Genomic DNA, 20,048 nt, shown 5'->3' with positions numbered 1-20,048 from the left:
TTACTCCCCTCGAGTTGAATAAAAGGCTCAGGTCGTTCTTGGTTTCAACAGACATTTATTTTGGACAAGTCTTCATGTCTTGTAGCCTTATGCTCCAATAATGACAAAAATGCCGTCAGAACTATGGAAGGACATACAGTACATAACTTAAATAAAGTGCACATTCAACAAGTGAGAAAATACACTTAAATTGGCTAATTACATAAAGCAATTAACAACAAACACATACGTCATTGGCCTCTCTAACTCAAGAGGAATAAACTTGAGGGTTAACAGATTCTTCTTCTTTAAACAAAGAACAATAATATATGAATTTCTTAGTACTTCTTTCAAGAGTAACTTGTACTGACATTACCAGCGCATACCTCGTGCGGCCCCCCGGAAGTGATAGCAAAAATCAAATAATTCCCCAGTGAAACAAAATTGTATGTTCCCTTTCACCTTTCTATGGCTTTAACTAATAACAAAAAATTAACAAAAATATATTGCTGTTTTATCCTAATTATTATGTGAACATTTTAACCATTTATTTCCTTAAAACTGTAAAGTGCATACATTACAAACTGAATATTCAACTTGGCTAGTATCTTACATGAATATAACTATTATAAAGTGCAAGCCAGTATCCAAATTAATTAGTAAGTGTGACTCTACAAACCCCACAGATTCTTGCCAATGGTGTGTATATATATATATATATATATATATATATATATATATATATATATATATATATATATATATATATATATATATATATATATATATATTGTCTGTTACTACAGAATCAATAATGTATAGGAATCTTCTGTGATAGAAAATTCTTCTGTTAAAAAGTTGTCATTTTACAGCAGTACAAGATCAATACATGTGGATTGTTGGTGGTACATGAGGCTCTCTTATTCTGTCTCAATATGTCAATGTCATGTCCACACTATAGTTTGTCCTCCCACTAACACCATTGGCAAGAATCTGTGGGGTTTGTAGAGTCACACTTACTAATTAATTTGGATACTGGCTTGCATTTTATAATAGTTATATTCTTGTAAGATACTAGCCAAGTTGAATGAAATAGCTACTGTGGCATTAATAAACAAGTAACTTAAAGTAACTACTTTGTTTTGCTTTAGAGAGTGATTATTTACGTACCTAACTGGCAAATATGCAAATTAATTAACTGAAATAATTTAGAATTGATTTCTGTTTAAACATATTGCTGAATATGTTAGGTGAGAAATTTTTGGGTTTGGGATTAGGCAATGACGTATTGAATTGATATGACAGCAACATTATATTATTATTATTATTATTATTATTATTATTATTATTATTATTATTATTATTATTATTTTATTTATTTATTTTTTAAAGTTGTATGACTTACTTTCTTAGGCTCCTGTTTGTCGTTTTTCTGTGGAGTGGAATATGATGCATGTTAATGAGGCATATAAAGCATAGTGCACTTACAGTAGGAACTCTATAAGGATTATTGATAAGCTCACTGAACAATAAACAGTCTCTTACTGCCCACAGAGTTTACTATTTATATAAAACTCAGTAATAAACTATTAAAATACAAGTCTTCTTGATTGGATCAAAGAACACTGTTTTAATGGAAATATGAACATTTTTGCATAATGAAAATGATATATTTTTAAACAATTCTCTACCTTCTGTTGTTGTTTCTTAGGTTCTAATGTCTTTACATTAACGCAGGGCAAAGAGACAGAAAACCCACTGTACATCAGGATACATACCACAAACCTAAGCCACTCTGCAACCTTTTTTATTGCTTCGTCATTCATGGGGCACGAGAGCAGTCCCTCATCCTCACTGAACAGACAGTCAACAACGAAGGTCTTTTCTCTGGTCACAGTTCTGCTGCTGTCTGGTGTAATGAGCTCTCGATCAGATGTGTGATGGAGCACCACTAGTGCGATGTATTTGTCTGTAAACATTTTTTTAAAGAATATAGTCTTTCTTTTTGTATATATATATATATATATATATATATATATATATATATATATATATATATATATATATATATATTTGTAACAAACCTCCAAAGCTGTTAAGTTTTTGCAGTGCAGACTCGATATCAGTTCCAGCTCGTGAAACATATGGAACATAATATAGAATTGCTTTACACTTCTCCTCTGTAGACATCTCCATAGATTTTCTTATTTTTTTAAGTTCTTTTGTGAACTGTTCACAAGGTGCTTGTAACTTTGCAGGAATGACTTCATAGCATTTAACTGTTTTAGAGAAGCACAAAACAATAGATTAAATAAAGCAACACATACTGAATGTTTGTGTATATTTGTACTCTGTTCTTTGACTCTGTTTCTAAAATTTATTTTATTTAAAATGGCACTTATCAGGAGAAAAATGAAAAAACTGAAACATAAGTGAAAACTCATTTCACTATTTCATTATTAGGCTTACAAAAAATAAAGACGGAGCTTTTGTTCTCAATCACCATGTTATAGTTAAGTGCAGCAACATGGTGTGTTTGTGCTTACAGCTTTAAGCTGGAATGGTTAAGATGAATGTACCTGTAGTGTGGTGAGCAATTTCAGGAAGTGTTGAGGAAATCTGGTAAATAACATGATCAGTAGTAGCCCGATTTACAATCAATCAAAGATAGACAAACTACATCATCCTGATACATCTCAGAACATGCAAAATGTGATTTAATAGATACGTAAAATTAGAATATTAGGTGATTTTAGATGTTAACAACATCCTCGAAAATATACCTTTAATCAATATTTGACAGTGACTTAGAATATATACAAAAATGAAAATATATACAACATTTGTCAAATCCAGATTGACATACAATTTATCTCTTTACTGTGTTTCAGTGCAAAAAAAATGATAATCGTACCTTTTTTCTTTAGCTGTGAATGAGACTAGAAAGAAATAATAGCATAAGAAATAGACGTCAAGAAAGTCATTCAAATCCGATTATTTTCGACTAAAGTAGAGAAGCAAAATTCTTATCAAAGCTAACAGTTGTACATTCTGCACAAGTTCATGCACAATGACCATAAAAATCAATAGTTTTTAGACACACATTTTTAGCTGTTACTGTTTCTCTTTCTCTATTTTTCTTTTAACTTCTGTTTTTTTTTTCCCCAGTTCATCTTTTACCTGAAAAAAATGTGTGCCCTTGTGTTCCAGGGTCTCATCCTTCATCTCCAGTTTTTGTCTAATTTCAGCCAGAAGTCTGTCTTTCTCTTCAAGCTGTTGTTTTTTTTCTGCTAACTCAGATTTCTGTTGCTTCACTACAGTGATCATGTCCTGTAGCTCCTGTTCCAGTGTGTACAGTTTATTTGTACTGGTTTCCAGTTCTTTCCCCACACTCACCAGTTGTCTGTCTTTGTCCTTCAATTGTGTCTGATACTTTTCTATCATCATATTTGATTTTCTCAATTCTTCTCTTACTTCACTGAGCTGTTTCTCCTTCTCTTCCAGTGTCTTGTCCTTCTTCTGAAGTGTTTGTGTATTTTCTGTCAGAAGTCTGTTTTTCTCCTGAAATTGTTCATCTCTTTCTGTGAGTTTATTTGTACTGGTTTCTAGTTCTTCCTTCACACTCACCAATTGTTTCTCTTTGTCCTGCAGCTCCTGTCCCAGCGTGTCCACTTTAATTGTACTGGTTTCCAGCTTGATACTTGAGTTCTTCAGCTGTGTTTCTTTCTCCTTCAGCAGTTTGTTCAGATTCTCTAGTTGTGTGTATTTCCCCTCCACGTCTCGCTGACTGTCTTCTAACGCCTTCATTGTTTTGTCCAGTTCAGCTCTTGTCTGTTTGAGCTGTTTCTCCTTCTCTTCCAGTGTCTTGTCTTTCTCCTGAAGTGTTTGTGTATTTTCGGTCAGAAGTCTATTTTTCTCCTGAAGTTGTTCATCTCTTTCTGTGAGTTTATTTGTACTGGTTTCCTGTTCTTTCACCACACTCTCCAGTTGTTTCTCTTTGTCCTTCAATTGTGTCTGATTCTTTTCTAACGTCATACTTGATTTTCTCAATTCTTCTCTTACTTCACTGAGCTGTTTCTCCTTCTCTTCCAGTGTCTTGTCCTTCTTCTGAAGTGTTTGTGTATTTTCTGTTAGAAGACTCTCTTTGTTTTCAAGCTGTTGTTTTTTTTCTGCTAACTCAGATTTCTGTTGCTCCACTACAATCATCATGTCCTGTAGTTGTCTCTGCTTGTCCTGCAGCTCCTGTCCCAGTGTGTCCAGTTTATTTGTACTGGTCTCCAGCTCTTTATCTGTGTTCTTCAGCTGTGTTTCTTTCTCCTTCAGCAGTTTGTTCAGATTCTCTAGTTGTGTGTATTTCCCCTCCACGTGTCTCTGACTGTCTTCTAACGCCTTAATTGTTTTGTCCAGTTCAGCTCTTGTCTGTTTGAGCTGTTTCTCCTTCTCTTCCAGTATCTTGTCCTTCTCCTGAAGTGTTTGTGTATTTTCTGTCAGAGGTTCTTTATTTGTCTTTAAATTCTGTCTCATTATTTTTTCCTGACTCTCATTTCTTTGCTCCATGCCCTCCACATTGTCAGTGTCGATGTGTTCTGGGTTCAGTTGTTGGTTTCTCTCAGGTTGAGAATTTTCGCTTTCCTCTGAATCATTAGTTGTTTGATCTGGTTTCATATTTGTACCTTCAAGTCCTGTAACTTCCTTTTCAATGCAACTTGTACTGTTTCTGGGTCCTATGCAAAACACACGCACACACACACACATACACACACACACACACACACACACACACACACACACACACACACACACACACACACACACACACATTGACTGATTAATTATTTTTTTTACATTACTATCTTAAGCAAAAAAAAAAGAATCTGTCACACTCACCTGACCTTTCACCTTCCTTTTGCCTTTCCATGTTTTTACAGTTTATATATTCCTTCTGTTAAAAAGCAGAAGACGTTCATTTACAAATAATTTTATATGTTGGTAAATTATACACACTTTAGAGCAGCTCTGCTGACAGATTAATAACGTGCTCTTGTGTATGTAAGGAAACAATACATTATTATTATTATTATTATTATTATTATTATTATTATTATTATTATTATTATTATTATTATTATTATTATTATTATTATTTTTACTTATTTATTTATTTATTTATTTATTTATTTATTTATTTATTTTTATTAAAATCTTATGTAAGTCCCGATTTTAAAATCCTATGTAAGTATTTATCTACTCAGTATTTTTTTTTTACCAAGCTTAAATTAAATAAAAAATACCAGATATTGTGAAGTTTTGTCCAGTGAGTCATTATTCTTCAGACACTGCAGTAATCCTGTATCTTCATAGAACAGACAGTCGACTGCGATCATATTCTTTCTGTTTACACATTTGATGCTGTCTGGAACAACACACTCTGTATTAAAAGTGTGATGGAGCACCACCAGGACTACAGGTTTGGTGTCTGTAAAAAAATCCACACAACTTGTTCACTATATGCAAAAGTAATTCGGCAAACATAATGCATTATTTTAGAAAACATTTTCTGAGTACCTGAAAAATTGTGTAGACGTTTCTTTGCTACTTCAATGTCAGTTCTAGCTCCTGACACAATCGGACAGAAACCCAGAATGAAATCACACTCATCCTCTGTATTCACCTCCTTCAGGTGAACTCTTTGGTTAAGACGAGTTATGAAGTCCTTGTGGGAATTCAGTGTTTTTCCAGATAAAATCAGCTTAAACTTTAAATCTGTGAACAAACATTAAAAAAATATTTATTTTTTATTACTTATTAAAGTAATATTTAAAAGATTAAAGATTATATTCAAAAGATTAAAGATTATATTTATACCACAATTATTTTTACTCACTCACTCACTCACTCACTCACTCATTTTCTACCGCATTATCCGAACTAGCTCGGGTCACGGACAATTATTTTTATATACTATAAAAACTACAGTTTTTATGAATTCCTACATTTAAATAATGTTCACTGGTCCACGATCCAAGATGTTTATTAAAATGCTCAGTCAAGAAGCTTCCAAATAGGAACGTTATGTATAAATGTTCATATTAAAAGGAAAAGTTGGAGAGGATTTTTTTGCTGACCGAGTAGGAGTAAAAGAAAGATGTTGTGCTAACAACATATGCAAATAAAATTCAGGCTAATCTAATTAAGTATAAACCTTTCCAGCAAAGAAAATTGCACATGATTTTTTTGTTTTTTTTTTGGCCAAAGAACAGTTCAAAGGATCATTGTTGTGTCTGTTCTCACTGAATATTCGGGATTTTCTTATACTCACTTGACTTAGTCCTTAATGCAGATGCACCCTGTGGGAACAAATTACACACCCTGTGGTTTTCACACTGTCCAAGATAATCTCAATTAAATAAAGTCTATAACAGGCTGTAACAGTGTTTCTTCATCTAAGAATATAGTTAGATTATAATTGAGTTTGTCTAAAACTAGAAAATCAGAATAAGTGGCTTATGTCATCAATCAAATTCATCTGGACTTGTGAACAAAAAGGACATCACATAAACAGAAATAATCCCTAAGTGTAATAGCTCTGTGAATAAGTGGATGTTTCCTCTTCCCATCAGCAGAGGTCGCACTCTCTTATTCTGGGTTAGTTCATGCTTTTCCTCTACAAAAGGACATTTATATTTATTGCAGTGCCTTGAGGATATTTATTATTGTGTAAATCCTGATTGCCTTGATATGCTTTACCCCACCTTGTTAATTAGAGTTTGTATATTTATATTAGAAATACTCTATTTTTTGAAACCTTGGGTTCAATCAGCATTTGAGAGACAAAAAATATAATTAATTAATAAAACAACATAACATTAAAAATTTAGGAGAATTAGAAAAATAAAACAGCTTTTGTGTTCATCCAAATGGCTTTTACTTTAGAATACTCCAGAAAATTATTGGGGGAAAAAGAACTGAACTGTAAACGATATGAGGAAAACCACAAGATGGCGCAGTTTTTGTTATTTTTTCTACATTCATGGCCTGGTCTGAAGACACACATCAAGTTTCATGATGATACATAGATGACTTGCTGGGATGCAAACTCATACCCTGTTGGCATGTAACAGGAGAATAGCTTTGAAAAAAAAATAATAATATTTGATTACCTGGTTTTCACTGGTTAGAATAATTAGGCAAGGCCTTTAAGTGAAATGCTCAGTTAAATATGTATAAGCCTCACTGTTTATAGGATATATAACATTTTCTAAAAATCAATTTGGAGTTAAAATGAGTTTGTTCATATTAATGTTTGAATAGTATGTAAAATAAAAAAATGTCATTTACTTACCCCTGTAATAATGTGCAGAACAAAAGAAGGGAACAGATAAACACCATTAGAATGTTTAAACAATAATAACTAATAAACAATCAGCCTGTGCACAAACAGGACTCCAAAATCTATTTACATTATAGGTTTAAAATGTATATTCATATTGTAACAAGGAAAAAATGTTCATTAAATATAAATAAATAAATAAATCATCTGTAGACTTTATAGACTTACAACATGTCTATAGATTTATAGAGCTCTATAAAGTGTTTATATCTGCTAGTCTGTCTAATACTCACAGGGCTCTTTATTTTCTCCAAACAAACTCTTCTGTGAAAGTGAATAATATAATGTAAATTTTTCCAGTAAATTTTCTGTTGCTCTCTAATAAACTTTAATCTAATAAGCAAATAATAATCTATGATTACCATCAATAAACAAATTAAGAAAGTTTATAGTATAAACCTACCCATGAGAAACGACCTGTTTAAAACATCAGAAAGAAACATGATATTAAGATGACATCATGAAGAAAACACCTTTGTTAGGTTTGTAGATGGTGCAAATACATCAGTTTAAAAAAAGGAAAACACTGAATGTTAGAATAAATCTAAAATGCTGCTTTGTGAAAAAGAAACAGAACTTTATCAGACTCTGTTAACAGTTAACTCATGGTTTGTGATGACTGATAAAATCTTCTGACTGAATGGTCATATCCCAAAACATTAAACAATATAAAACAAAATATTTAATATACAAATTTTACTACTGTTTCATGTTCAGAAATGACAGTCTTTAAAGCCTTTGTATACCTCTCTCAGTTGCCATCTTTATCTTTCTGTAGGTTCAGACTAAAAGGGGAGAGAGAGAGAGAGAGAGAGAGAGAGAGAGAGAGAGAGAGAGAGAGATTCAGCGCCATCGTCTTTCTATTTCTATGTCATGTAGGTAATCAAACCCAATATCATAGTATATTTAAATATATTATTTAACAGCTCTTTACTCACTTCCTTATCTGCTGCTTTAGAAGAACTCGCACACAACAAGCTGAACTGTTTCACTTTCACCTTCGCTTGCTGGCACCCTTCCCACTTCCTGTTTTATTTCCTCTCTAGACTTCATATTTACTTTAGTAAAATCTTTATTTACAGTTTATGTGCTAACCCTTCTATATGTTTCCCTGTGTTAACTGTAGCTAATACATTGAAAAACTTGGTGTGAGGTCCATATTCTTAAGGACACTGGACTCTGGTATTATGTATTTAAACTCACTTCTGATGCTCTGAACTCTGAAATAAACTAAACAATAGCTTCTTCTTCTTGTTTTTTTCTGTTGTAGTAAAGGAGTAAAGGACATTATGTTGGACATTTGTGTCTAATTCTCTTCTCACTTCGATTTTCTTTCAGTTAATTTTTACCTGTTTTAACTGTGATCATCATCATCTGCTCACATTGGACAGATTCATCAGGTACAGAAACATAACTGTGGAGGGAAAAATCATGCAGCCAGAAACAAATTATTAATGTAGGTGTATTTATACAACTGCTTCAAGACAAATATAAAATTGTTCTGATATCAGCACATGTAACTATAGAACATAGTATATGGAGAACATTAATGAGTCAGTCCATTTAGATCTTCTCCCATACTGAGGTGTAGCTCCTTATTAGTGCAGGAGAAAATAAAGTGTAGGAGAGACATTCTGATGGAGTCTGTCAGTGGTGTGTGTTATATGCTGTGTGTTTGTTGTGTCTTTTACTCGACACAGTAAACGTCTCTGTACATTATTACACTGCAGTGAGGTTACAATATATGTGATAAGTTTATAAAATATCAGCTTTTACTATTAGTGTGAAGTCGGGTTATTTACTTACCCCTGTGAGAAGTATCATGTAAAACAACAGAGAGAAATGTAATGTTAGATAAAATACAATGAGAAAAACTTATGACTTACAGTCAGAACAGCTGATAAACAATCTTCACTCTGTGCTTTCAAAGATGTTCAGCTACAATTTTAACTATTTTAATAAAATATAACAACAGATAGTGAATCATTATGTCAGAAAACTGAGGTGTCGTCATGTATTAAAACCCAGACCCAATCACAGGGAAGCTAAAAACACTGCATCAGTTACCTCAGTGTTAGTAATAAAAATGTAACATGTTAAACTGTACTGTTATAATTTTCACAGGAATATTAATCTTATCATTGTTAGGAAAAAGTTTAGAGCTTTGACTCATGAATCACTGATTTGAGCTGCAGTATGTTACTCATCTGAATGAAGAAGTTCGCTCTTATTCTCCACTCATTCTGTCGGTGCAGTTCATTTAAAAACTAGTGACTGGTTAACCTTAACAAGCTACTGCTAGTGTTATCTAAAATCATACACACAATAAATTAGTATGAATCTGAGTTACTGTTAGCTGCCTTAGTCAACCTCATCAACACTGTCCTGTTAATTATCACCATATAAATCTTATAAAACACATTTATTGTAGGGAAAATATGGAGGAGATATTAAGATGAACTGAGCTCATAAAAGTGACTGGAGCTGTAAATTGCCACTAGAGGGTGCCAGGTGACATATTGGCTTTACATTATTTTCTTTATGGGATTCAGCTTGTGTGTTTCTGTACATGTGAGTTTAAATCATGTGATAAAATGTTGTACAGAAAACACAGCTCATGTTAGAGATTTTAATTTGTTTAAAATAACTGTGAGTGTGTTTGTGTGATATTGATTCTTCCCTAATTAATATTTCTATTTTAAAATGTCTGTTACTATGTGTTAATGTGTGTTAGTGCAGTGTTTGTGTGTTATTGTGTTACTGTGTGTTAATGCAGTGTTAATGTGTTGGTGTGTGTTGGTGCAGTTAGTCCAGATCTCCTGTACATCACTGCTGCAGGTCTGTGTGGGATTCCAGTGGAAATGTGTCGGAGCTGCTGTGTCTCTGAGTTGAAGTGGATTCAACAGACTCACATTTCCAAAGTGAACAATTTAACACATTAAGACCCACAATAACATTTTACACACATATTTCATCAGTCAGTCTGTCAGGATTTAATCCTAGTAGATTGTAGGTTCCTGTTAAGAATATTCTTTCTCCTTAAATTGCAGTGTTTATCTGATCATACCTGAATTAATTAGACACATAAAACTGGAAAAGATAAAAAAAAAAAAAAAAAAAAAAAACAAGATCCTGTTGTTGACCTCTTTATTATAGTTATTGTACATTTCTACATGCAAAACATTCCATAAACATTTCAGTAAATATACATTCAATTTTATTACACACCCAGATTATGTAGAAATGTGTCACTCATTCAGCTGTTTGTGTTTCTGTTACAGAAATGAGGCATGAATTAAGAAGCAGAACCAAGACACAAGGAGAGAAAAGAGCTTAGTTGAAGTAACAGTGACACTAAAACATTATTAAACACTGGAAAAGTGTCACTACATGGTTTCAGTTCCTGTGTTTCTATCATTATAGACTCCCCCCTAACTAACACCATTACAGAATAAAACACTTGGAGGTGTTCAGTTAGAGGAAGATGATTAATGATAGGTTACTGTTCCAACATGGAAATAGATTATTTACTTACTACAAACATTCTAGAGTTTATTAAATAAGACACGTTACTTTTCCCATTTAGTTTAACATGTAAATATGTGGAACATCTGAGTTATCAGTTATAACAGGAATAATAACATCTATAGATATGTGATTCCTTCAATCAGTCTCTTTTCTCTGTCTTGATGATGCTAAATAGAAAATAAAGCAAGTCACATCACAGAGAAAGCGTCTGAACTGGAGTTCTGCTATTTCAGTACCAGTTTAATGTCACATGTGCGTATAATCTGAAACCCCTCCTGTTGTGGTTGGTTGAAGTTTTAGATGAACATCATAGCAGCACACACTCTGACATGTCAAGAGAAAATGTCTCACAATGCCAGACCTTTATTAAGACTTGTCTTTGTTTACAATTGCACAAAATTGTCCTCTAGTTGATTTTCACATTATAAATATAAGGACCGCTGATTTCAAGTCACAATAAAAGAATTCTGTCACGATGTGTGATTTTTCCACTAAAGCAGCAAAATAGTCACTCAGTCTGAGATGTTCTCTGAGCTCTGAAAGTTTCTCTGTTCTTCTCCTCTATCTGTCTGCCTGAACCCTTTGTTTTTGAGGACAACATGTTTTCTCTGGAGTTCAGGCAGGATGATCTTCATGAGGTTTAAAGGGTTTTGCACTGTATTTGTTACACTGATTATACAGTAACTGTCGTGAGCTCTGATCTTTCTGAACTCCTTCAATTAATGTACAAATACGAACCTCATTGAGCAGCAGTGTGGTATATAAATGGTTAATAGTGTTGTTTAAAGGTGAATAAAACAATGTACATAAACAATGAAATATATTTTCCACAGGTTTTGTCCTGAAGGTGTCAAACCAGTGTATCATCAAAACCCATAAATGTACCTTCAGCTTTCAAGTAAAGTGTTTATGTCCTCCTCGACTCTCTCAGTCTGTTAGGCAACACATTCTTTATCGTGTTCACTAAATTATTCCTGTTCTGCTTTGTTAACTCCAGCCACAGCTGAAATGTATACTTGTTTCCACAGACTGAGATTTTCTGTGACCACAAAAAGTTTCTGTTGAAGAGTCTCCATCTCTCTGTACTTCTCCTCCATCTGTCTGCTGAAATCTTCCTGGCATCTTTGTTTTTAAGACTAAAATTCAGGCAGGATGATCTTCATTGCTGTAATGAGAGATTCTATCTCCCAGATAGATGTCACTGCTGTAGAATTTCTCTCTGCTTCCTTCCACCATCTCTCTATCTTCTCCAACAGCTCTGAGACCTGAGAACCATCTCCACTCTCATTAATGTTTGAGACAGTGATGAAACCTGTTCCCACATTTCTCTACAGTCTCTGGACCTCCTGGTCTCCTGATTGGATAAAGTCCTCAATGTTCTTCTTCTCACATTCATCAGTAACACTGAATATGATCATTGTGTTTCTCCAGCAGGTCTCTCCAAAGATCTCCTCCATTTTCTCCAGCATCCCTCTCTCCTCTCCTGTAGGCTGCTTTAGAGGTATGACCAGGAGGAAGGCGTGGGGTCCTGGAGCAGACAGACAGACACAGAGTCCCACGTCCTGTCTCAGCTTCTCCAGAGACAGTTCAGGAGAGAACCAGTCAGGTGTGTCCACCACAGTCACCTTCCTCCCAGCCACCTCCCCCTGTGTGCTCTCACTCTGCTGGGTGGCTGTAGATGTAGCTGTAGACGTAGCAGCCTGGTTCCTCTCCTCTCTGCCCAGGATGGTGTTTCCTGTTACACTCTTCCCAGACCCCGTCCTCCCCAGCAGCACCAGCCTCAGTTCTGCTACAGGAACCGATGCAGGATAATGTGGACTAGACGATTCTCCACCCACTGAAATGAACAAGAATGAATCATTTAATACAGAATCACTTACTGCATTGTGGTGATGACGCTGTTCTATGGAGTATGGAGGCCGACTGCCTTTATATAACTCATACTCAAATTCCTCATCATGTTAGTGTCACTGTGATTGATGGAGGAAAGATTGATGTCGTCCATATCACATGATTTTCTGTCACGCTGCTCAGAATCCTGAGATATTTAACATTGTTCATTTTTACCTATTAGATATTTTTTCAGAATTTTTTATGTCCATGTTTTATATCAGCTTTACAATGTTGATGTTGTGACTGTAATCAAATTATACATTTAAATCTGCCTGCTGCCTCTCTTTATATTCATCTCTTTTACCTTAAACTACTGTAGAGTTTCACATTAAACATACAACAATAATTAATCACTCACAGTTTGGACGTCCTCCCCCCAAACTGTTCCTTCTCCTGATTGGTGCTGCTGAGTCCTGAGTCTCTTCACTCACTAGGAAACATCAGAACCAGTCAGAATGAGAGACATTCTTCAGAAGGTAGAGTTAGACAGATGATATAATAAAGTTATGTCTTATACACTATAACTAACCCCTGTCACTGTTTAAATGACATTTTCTTATAATATCTGAACAGTTGCACTATTAAGGATCATTACAGTATATTTATGTATTTATTTATTAATTGAATATTTAGAAACAATGACATTCTGAGAACTTTCTATAATTGCTTAATTTGATATATTACTCACTTCTTGGAGGTAAATCTTCCTTGCTGTTTCTTCTCCTGATGGAAGCTGATGATGCTGGATCTGTCTGTTCCTGCAGCTGCTTTGTTTTCTCCTCCAGAGGTCTGACTTTCTCCTTCAGCAGTTTGTTCAGATTCTCTAGTTTTGTGTTTTTCTCCTCCATGTCTTCTAACGCTTTAATTGTTTTGTCCAGTTCAGCTCTTGTCTGTTTGAGCTGTGTCTCATTCTCTTCCAGTGTCTTGTCCTTCTCCTGAAGCTCTTTGTTTCTTTCCATTAGCTGTGTCTCTCTCTCAGTTAGAAGTCTCTCTTTCTCTTCAAGCTGTTGGTTTTTTTCTGCTAACTCAGATTTCTGTTGATTCTCCAGTTCTGAGGTTTCCTTGTCTTTATTTCTCAGTGATTGTGAAGCTCTGTCCAGTTCTTTAATAAATTGGGTAGGAGTGAGCTGAATGATTAATGTGGTCAGAACCAGAGAACAGCTACAGAAACAGTGCTTATTATGACTAAATCCAAAATCACTATTTATTATTATTTAAGATGAAAACTGAAGTGAGTAATGAGTTTATTAAGGAGAAACATTTACTATTGTATTTTGGTTATTAATGATGTATTTTAAACTCTTGCTCATTATAACATTTTATACACCTAACTGTAGTTTATATCTCAAGAGTTCAAGATAGAGGTGGGGCTACAGCAAGGATCGGCTTTGATGCACTTCTTGTTTGCTATGGTGAAGGACAGGTTGATAGATGAACTCAGACAGGAAGCTCCATTGTGATCTGTAGTGAGAGTAGAGAGCAGGTGGAGGAATTTGCTTTGGATAGATGAGGAATGAAAATCAGTCATAGTAAGACAGAATACATATGTATGAACGAGAGGGAGGGAAGTAGAACAGTAGAAGAAGGTCAAGAAGGTGCAGGAGTTTAAGTTTTTGGGGTCAACCATCCAGTGTGACAGGGAGTGTGGAAAAAGAGGTGAAGAGGTGAGTTCAGGTGGGTTGGAGTGGGTGGAGAAAAGTGTCAGAAGAGTTTCAGCAAGAATCAAAGGAAAGGTGTAGAAGTCAGTAGTGAGAGCAGCTCTGCTGTATGGGTTAGAGACTGTAGCAGTGAGGAAAAGACATGAGAAAGAGATGGAGTTAGCAGAGATGAGGATGTTGAGTCTCTCTTTAGGAGTAACGAGGATGGACAGTATTAGGAACGAGGACATCAGAGGGACAGCTCGGGTTGGCTGTTTTGAGGTTAGAGAGGAGAGATTGAGATGGTTTGGACATGTACAGAGGAGGAAGATGGTTATATTGGTAGAAGGATGTTGGAGATGGAGCTGCAAGATAAGAGGTCAAGAGGAAGGACAAAGAGGAGATATATGGATGTGTTCAATGAGGACGAAGGTAATTTGTGCGAGAGAAGAGGATGCTGAGGATAGAGTTAGGTGGAAACAGATTATTCACTCTTTGGGAAAACACAAAAGTAGAAGAAGAACTGTAGTTTATCTGAGATTTTATCGGTCCATAAAATTAACTTTCTCTATGATAATAAAAAAAATGTAAATTATGTAAATAATATTTACTTGAATATTATTATTATTAATATAATTACTTAATAATACTTGAATGTAGAATGTGAGAAGTTGTGAATTTCAGACTACAGACTTACTGGAGATCTCGTTATTGAACACTTCAGGCTGTAAAGATGAACAGGTGTGTTTACTTTTGTACCTCCTTCCATACTCACCAGTCAGTAGAGCAGATATCTCCATTTTCTTTCTCTCATCTTCTGTCCATTCTCTGTCTCTCTGAGGAAGTGAATAAAACAGTGTGAAGGTTTTATACATGACTCCATACTGTATGTAAATAAAGTGTTAAATTAACATGAAGTGTTTCTCTGTTCAGATGTGTGTGTGTGTGTGTGTGTGTGTGTGTGTGTGTGTGTGTGTGTGTGTGTGTGTGTGTGTGTGTGTGTGTGTGTGTGTGCGCGTGTGTGTGTGCGTAATATTACTGAGCTGATTGATGTTGATTTAAACTGATATTGTATTCAGTAACACACTGAGTTTGAATGCAGCCAGCTGAAGAACACAATCATTAAACACTAAACTTTCACTGGAGATGAAAAAAATCATCTCCATGAAAATCAAGATGTTTGGTCTCATTTCTGCTGTGGTGACGTCACACAATATCACAATGATGTCATGTTTTTATGCATCATAATCCACTGTTCCAGACATTTACATCTATTTTAAAGACACTGATTGTGTTTAATGTTATTTTATGTTCATTAGCTGACTTTTATTTGTTCACAATCTTCAGTCAGTGATGATCAAAGAACACAAGAAACACAGAAACTGAGAGAAAGTTATGTTTTTTTATCCCAAAAGACCACCAGACTGATCACCTCCAACAATTATCTTTTAGGGTGCCATTAATTTTAGTACAAAGATTTTAAGAAAAACGTTTTAGTGTAACTTCATTTGTCAGGTGTGATTATTCAGGACCAGTAATAACAGCAGATTGCTAGCAAACAGTTCAACTGTGTTTCTAGAACAATCCAATGTGATTTTTTTATCCACAATAAACCATCAGTGGGAGCCGGTTGCCATGGTAACTCATTTACTCCTCACTGATCATTGGTCTAATTATTAGATAATTTATGATATTTTTATGCTGCTATCATCAGTAAGACATTAATGAATGTAATATTTTATAACAGTTTACTCACCTGTTCAACACTGAAGACTGTATATACAGGAGAATGTGGGGAAAAAAGCACAATCAGTTTGTTGAGATTATTAAAAATGCATTGTAATGTTCAGTATTTCTGTATTTTATCCTGTAATATTAGCTGTAAACATTCCTAAAAAGTCTGTTTTGATCCTGTACTGTATTGTTTCTCTTCTCTTTCTGCTCTTCAGGATCTTTCAGTATTAATGCAGTAAGAAACAAATTCCCCAGATGACTTACTTCCATTCTGTTCGAATCTCTTTCATGCAGCATTATCAAGTGTGACTCTCTAACTCACATCTCTCTGTAGTTCTGTTCACTACAGTAATGTTAGCCAGAATCAGTAACTTTAATAGAGTGAGGTGAGTTAGAGAGTCACACTTGATAATGCTACATGAAAGAGATTCGAACAGAATTAAATCACATTCAAACAAAAACCTTCACCTTTTTCTCTCTCAGTATCAGTGTGTAGGTCAGATTTGTGTGTCTGTACAACACTAAATGACAAACTAGACACCAGCATGATGAATGTTCTGTTAGAGATCACAGTCTGTTGTGTTCACTACACTATGCTCATGATGCTCAGTGGTACATTAACAAGTAACTACAAAATTAAATTATTATTAAATTCACTCTCACCTGTCTCTTCTGTCCTCTGTGGAGCTACAGATTGCTGCTGTATCTGTGAATAATAAAGTGTAAATGTGTTGTGAATGAGTTTAAAGATAAATTATAAAATAAAGAAAAGAACTGGTACTTTGGTCATTAAACAGTTTCACCATCTTCCTAAACAAATCTAAGATCATAAAGGTTTAACATTTAGCCATCAGTGAGTAAATCTACATAACATTCTGTTACACTGTGATCATCTTCATTTGCTCACATTGGACAGATTCATCAGGTACAGAAACATAACTGTGGAGGGAAAAATTATGCAGCCAGAAACAAATTATTAATGTATGTGTTTTTATACAACTGCTTCAAGATAAAAATAAAATTGTTCTGATATCAGCACATGTAACTATAGAACATTGTATATGGAGAACATTAATGACTCATCAGTCCATTTAGATCTTCTCCCATACTGAGGTGTAGCTCCTTATTAGTGCAGGAGAAAATAAAGTGTAGGAGAGACATTCTGATGGAGTCTGTCAGTGGTGTGTGTTATATGCTGTGTGTTTGTTGTGTCTTTTACTCGACACAGTAAACGTCTCTGTACATTATTACACTGCAGTGAGGTTACAATATATGTGATAAGTTTATAAAATATCAGCTTTTACTATTAGTGTGAAGTCGAGTTATTTACTTACCCCTGTGAGAAGTATCATGTAAAACAACAGAGAGAAATGTAATGTTAGATAAAATACAATGAGAAAAACTTATGATTTACAGTCAGAACAGCTGATAAACAATCTTCACTCTGTGCTTTCAAAGATGTTCAGCTACAATTTTAACTCTTTTAATAAATAATGAAAGACTCATGAGGTGTTTTTACTCAGTGCAGTAACACAGATCTGTGATCAGCTGCTGAATAAAACACTCCATATGAAGTGAAAATGCTGAACATCACCATATTTTAACCCCATTTCTATCTGTATCAGGGAAAATAAAGACAAGTTCTACTGTCTTCCATAAATGTCCATGTCTCCATGTTTCACAGAAGTGCTGCTTTGATTTGGATCATGAACAGTTTTCTTTTCACTTCACACTTTCCTCTTTTCATCACTCTGCTACAGCTTAGTCTTTGTCTCATCTGTCCATCATCTACTTTTTAACAAACTGGAATCTGCTCCTTTGCTCTTGAACTTTATCTGTGTGTTTATCTGTCTATTGGATAAAGACACTGAGGTCATGCTGGTGGATTTTTGTTCTGTGTCTCAGATCTCTACAGACTTTCACTGAGGTTTATGTTTAATCGTTATACATGGTGTTTATTCATTGTGTAGAAAATATTGGAGTTTTGTTGCTCATTAATCTACAGAACAAACTAACAGACCAATATTACCTGGAGTTTGTGTGGTTTTGGTTCTTATTGCTATAATCACCAGTTTCTACTGGATGTGTTTGATATGTAATTTAATTTCCTCTCTGATGTAAAAATGTCTCTGTTTCAGTTTAAACTGATAATGAGTCAGTCTCTGATTATTAGCTTTAGTAGATCAGATTGTGTTCACTAATGACTGTTTGTTACAAAACCTTCAGCTTTTTCTCTCTCAGTATCAGTGTGTAGGCCAGATTTGTGTGTCTGTACAACACTAAATGACAAACTAGACACCAGCATGATGAATGTTCTGTTAGAGATCACAGTCTGTTGTGTTCACTACACTATGCTCATGATGCTCAGATATCTATGTGCTATTGCACTCTGAACACACAGCACAGTCTAATCTATTTCATCTGAACAATAAATATATTATTCATGCAGCATCAAGACATCACTAGCACAGAAAAGGGGTTTATACTCACGTCTCAATATATCCTGTGAAAGTAAATAAAACAGTGTGAAGATTTTATGCATGATTACAAATGTGAATTGTTCCATGTGAAAATATGGAAAGTAACTGTTACTCTGGTTAAAACACAGCTGATGTGTGTCTTAATAAAAAAGAGGAAAACTAGACAACAATCAGTCATCACACACAGTAAATCTGTATCATGTAGCATTGTGCTAATATACCGCTAGTTCCCCTTAAGGAAGAGAAATATCTTGTGATTTATTGGAAAATCCTATTTTCTGATCTCTGCATGTCTTTACCAATATACAGTATGTCAGTATTTGTACATTTCCCCCTGTGTATTTTAAATATATAGTGAAATATTTTGTAATATATCTCTGTGCTATTGTAGTAGATAAAGGAATATACAGAATATCAGATTCTCACTTCCTTTAATTATAAACACAGACATTTATCAATGTAAAACCTGAACAGATAACAGAATGATGTTCTTTACTGCTGCCTCGTCTATATACTGGTTACGACAGCATGTGACATGTCGCAGTAGATTAGAGAAGATGTGTGATCTCCTTCTGTTTTTCTCTCTTTCACTCCCAAATCCCTCTCTCCTATGAAGGAAGTTTTAGAAATGAAGTGAAGGACTTCTGTTCTCAGGTCAGTCAGGTTGTCTTTATGCTGTGTGCATTAACACGACTTACTACCGTTAGCTTAAAGACACTAAACGCCAGGCCGAGTCGACTCTTCAGTGCTTTAACAAAACATGGTGTGATTGTTACGCAGAGCGACTGATGACAATTATTCTGTCTACAAACTCTGAAAACTGTTAAAGCTGTGATTTATGTTTATTGTGTAACATTCTGATGGAGCCTGTCAGTGGTGAGTGCTACACCAATGCTGTGTCTTTTAATTATGGAGTTTAATTAAAAAAAAATTGAGATGTTGAAGTTGTCGAGTGGAAGTTAATTGTGAGTTTGTGTTGTCTTTACAAGGTTGGGTCCCCCTCCCCTTTTCCCATTTTTTTTGGTCATCACTTTTTCCACTTTTTCTGTTCCCTGGTGCCCTCTGCAGTAACGGCAGTGGAATCTTCTAGAAGGCTCCCTGCATATTGACCTGCTTTAGTATCAGAGAAAGGAGCTCAGGTCCACTGGGAAGTGACAAACCAACCGGAGTTCCTCTGAATCATTTATACAACGTCGTAGTGGTAGATCACACATGTTCATTTCTCCTGGATATTTTTGCAGAACCAACAAGAATTATATTTTTAGAATATAAGATTTTTTAAAACGCTCTATAAGTGAAACACAGAAACAGCAGTACAGTGGACACCAGACTAAATTACGTTTCTGGTCATTTTCAGTGAATTTACACTAAGGTTATTAAATTAGAAGAAATACTGATTCAGTGTGT

General features: G+C 34.7%; 3 protein-coding genes across 8 annotated transcripts in view; 1 reads left to right on the top strand and 2 right to left on the bottom strand.

Annotated features, from left to right (window-relative positions):
• Window positions 1-20,048, bottom strand: part of LOC113636639 (trichohyalin-like) — a 501,252-nt gene that overhangs the window by 37,130 nt on the left and 444,074 nt on the right. The gene's annotated exons all lie outside the window — the stretch shown is intronic.
• The window catches only part of LOC113636638 (WD repeat-containing protein 87-like), an 873,260-nt gene that overhangs the window by 790,426 nt on the left and 62,786 nt on the right, over window positions 1-20,048 (top strand). The window lies entirely within an intron of this gene.
• Window positions 1-20,048, bottom strand: part of LOC113641540 (restin homolog) — a 31,941-nt gene that overhangs the window by 6,335 nt on the left and 5,558 nt on the right. For 2 of the 5 annotated variants that reach the window (XM_047809390.1, XM_047809389.1), the window contains exons 5-13: window positions 6,299-6,327; window positions 5,545-5,742; window positions 5,271-5,455; window positions 4,867-4,921; window positions 3,160-4,703; window positions 2,894-2,918; window positions 2,064-2,258; window positions 1,758-1,948; window positions 1,385-1,411 (exon numbers count right to left, since the gene is read on the bottom strand). In XM_047809390.1, coding sequence (XP_047665346.1) covers window positions 1,385-1,411; window positions 1,758-1,948; window positions 2,064-2,258; window positions 2,894-2,918; window positions 3,160-4,703; window positions 4,867-4,921; window positions 5,271-5,455; window positions 5,545-5,742; window positions 6,299-6,327 — 2,449 coding nt within the window. Of the gene's footprint in view, window positions 1-1,384; window positions 1,412-1,757; window positions 1,949-2,063; window positions 2,259-2,893; window positions 2,919-3,159; window positions 4,704-4,866; window positions 4,922-5,270; window positions 5,456-5,544; window positions 5,743-6,298; window positions 7,324-7,601; window positions 7,634-7,772; window positions 7,787-8,115; window positions 8,155-8,307; window positions 8,372-20,048 lie in introns of those variants that run through there. The other 3 variants (XM_047809391.1, XM_047809388.1, XM_047809392.1) reach the window with 3 other exon arrangements.

Source organism: Tachysurus fulvidraco, chromosome 26 (assembly GCF_022655615.1).
Source record: "Tachysurus fulvidraco isolate hzauxx_2018 chromosome 26, HZAU_PFXX_2.0, whole genome shotgun sequence".
Lineage (NCBI taxonomy): Eukaryota > Metazoa > Chordata > Actinopteri > Siluriformes > Bagridae > Tachysurus > Tachysurus fulvidraco.
Note: the sequence above shows the minus strand (reverse complement) of the source record. Positions and strands in the feature narration are given on the sequence as shown.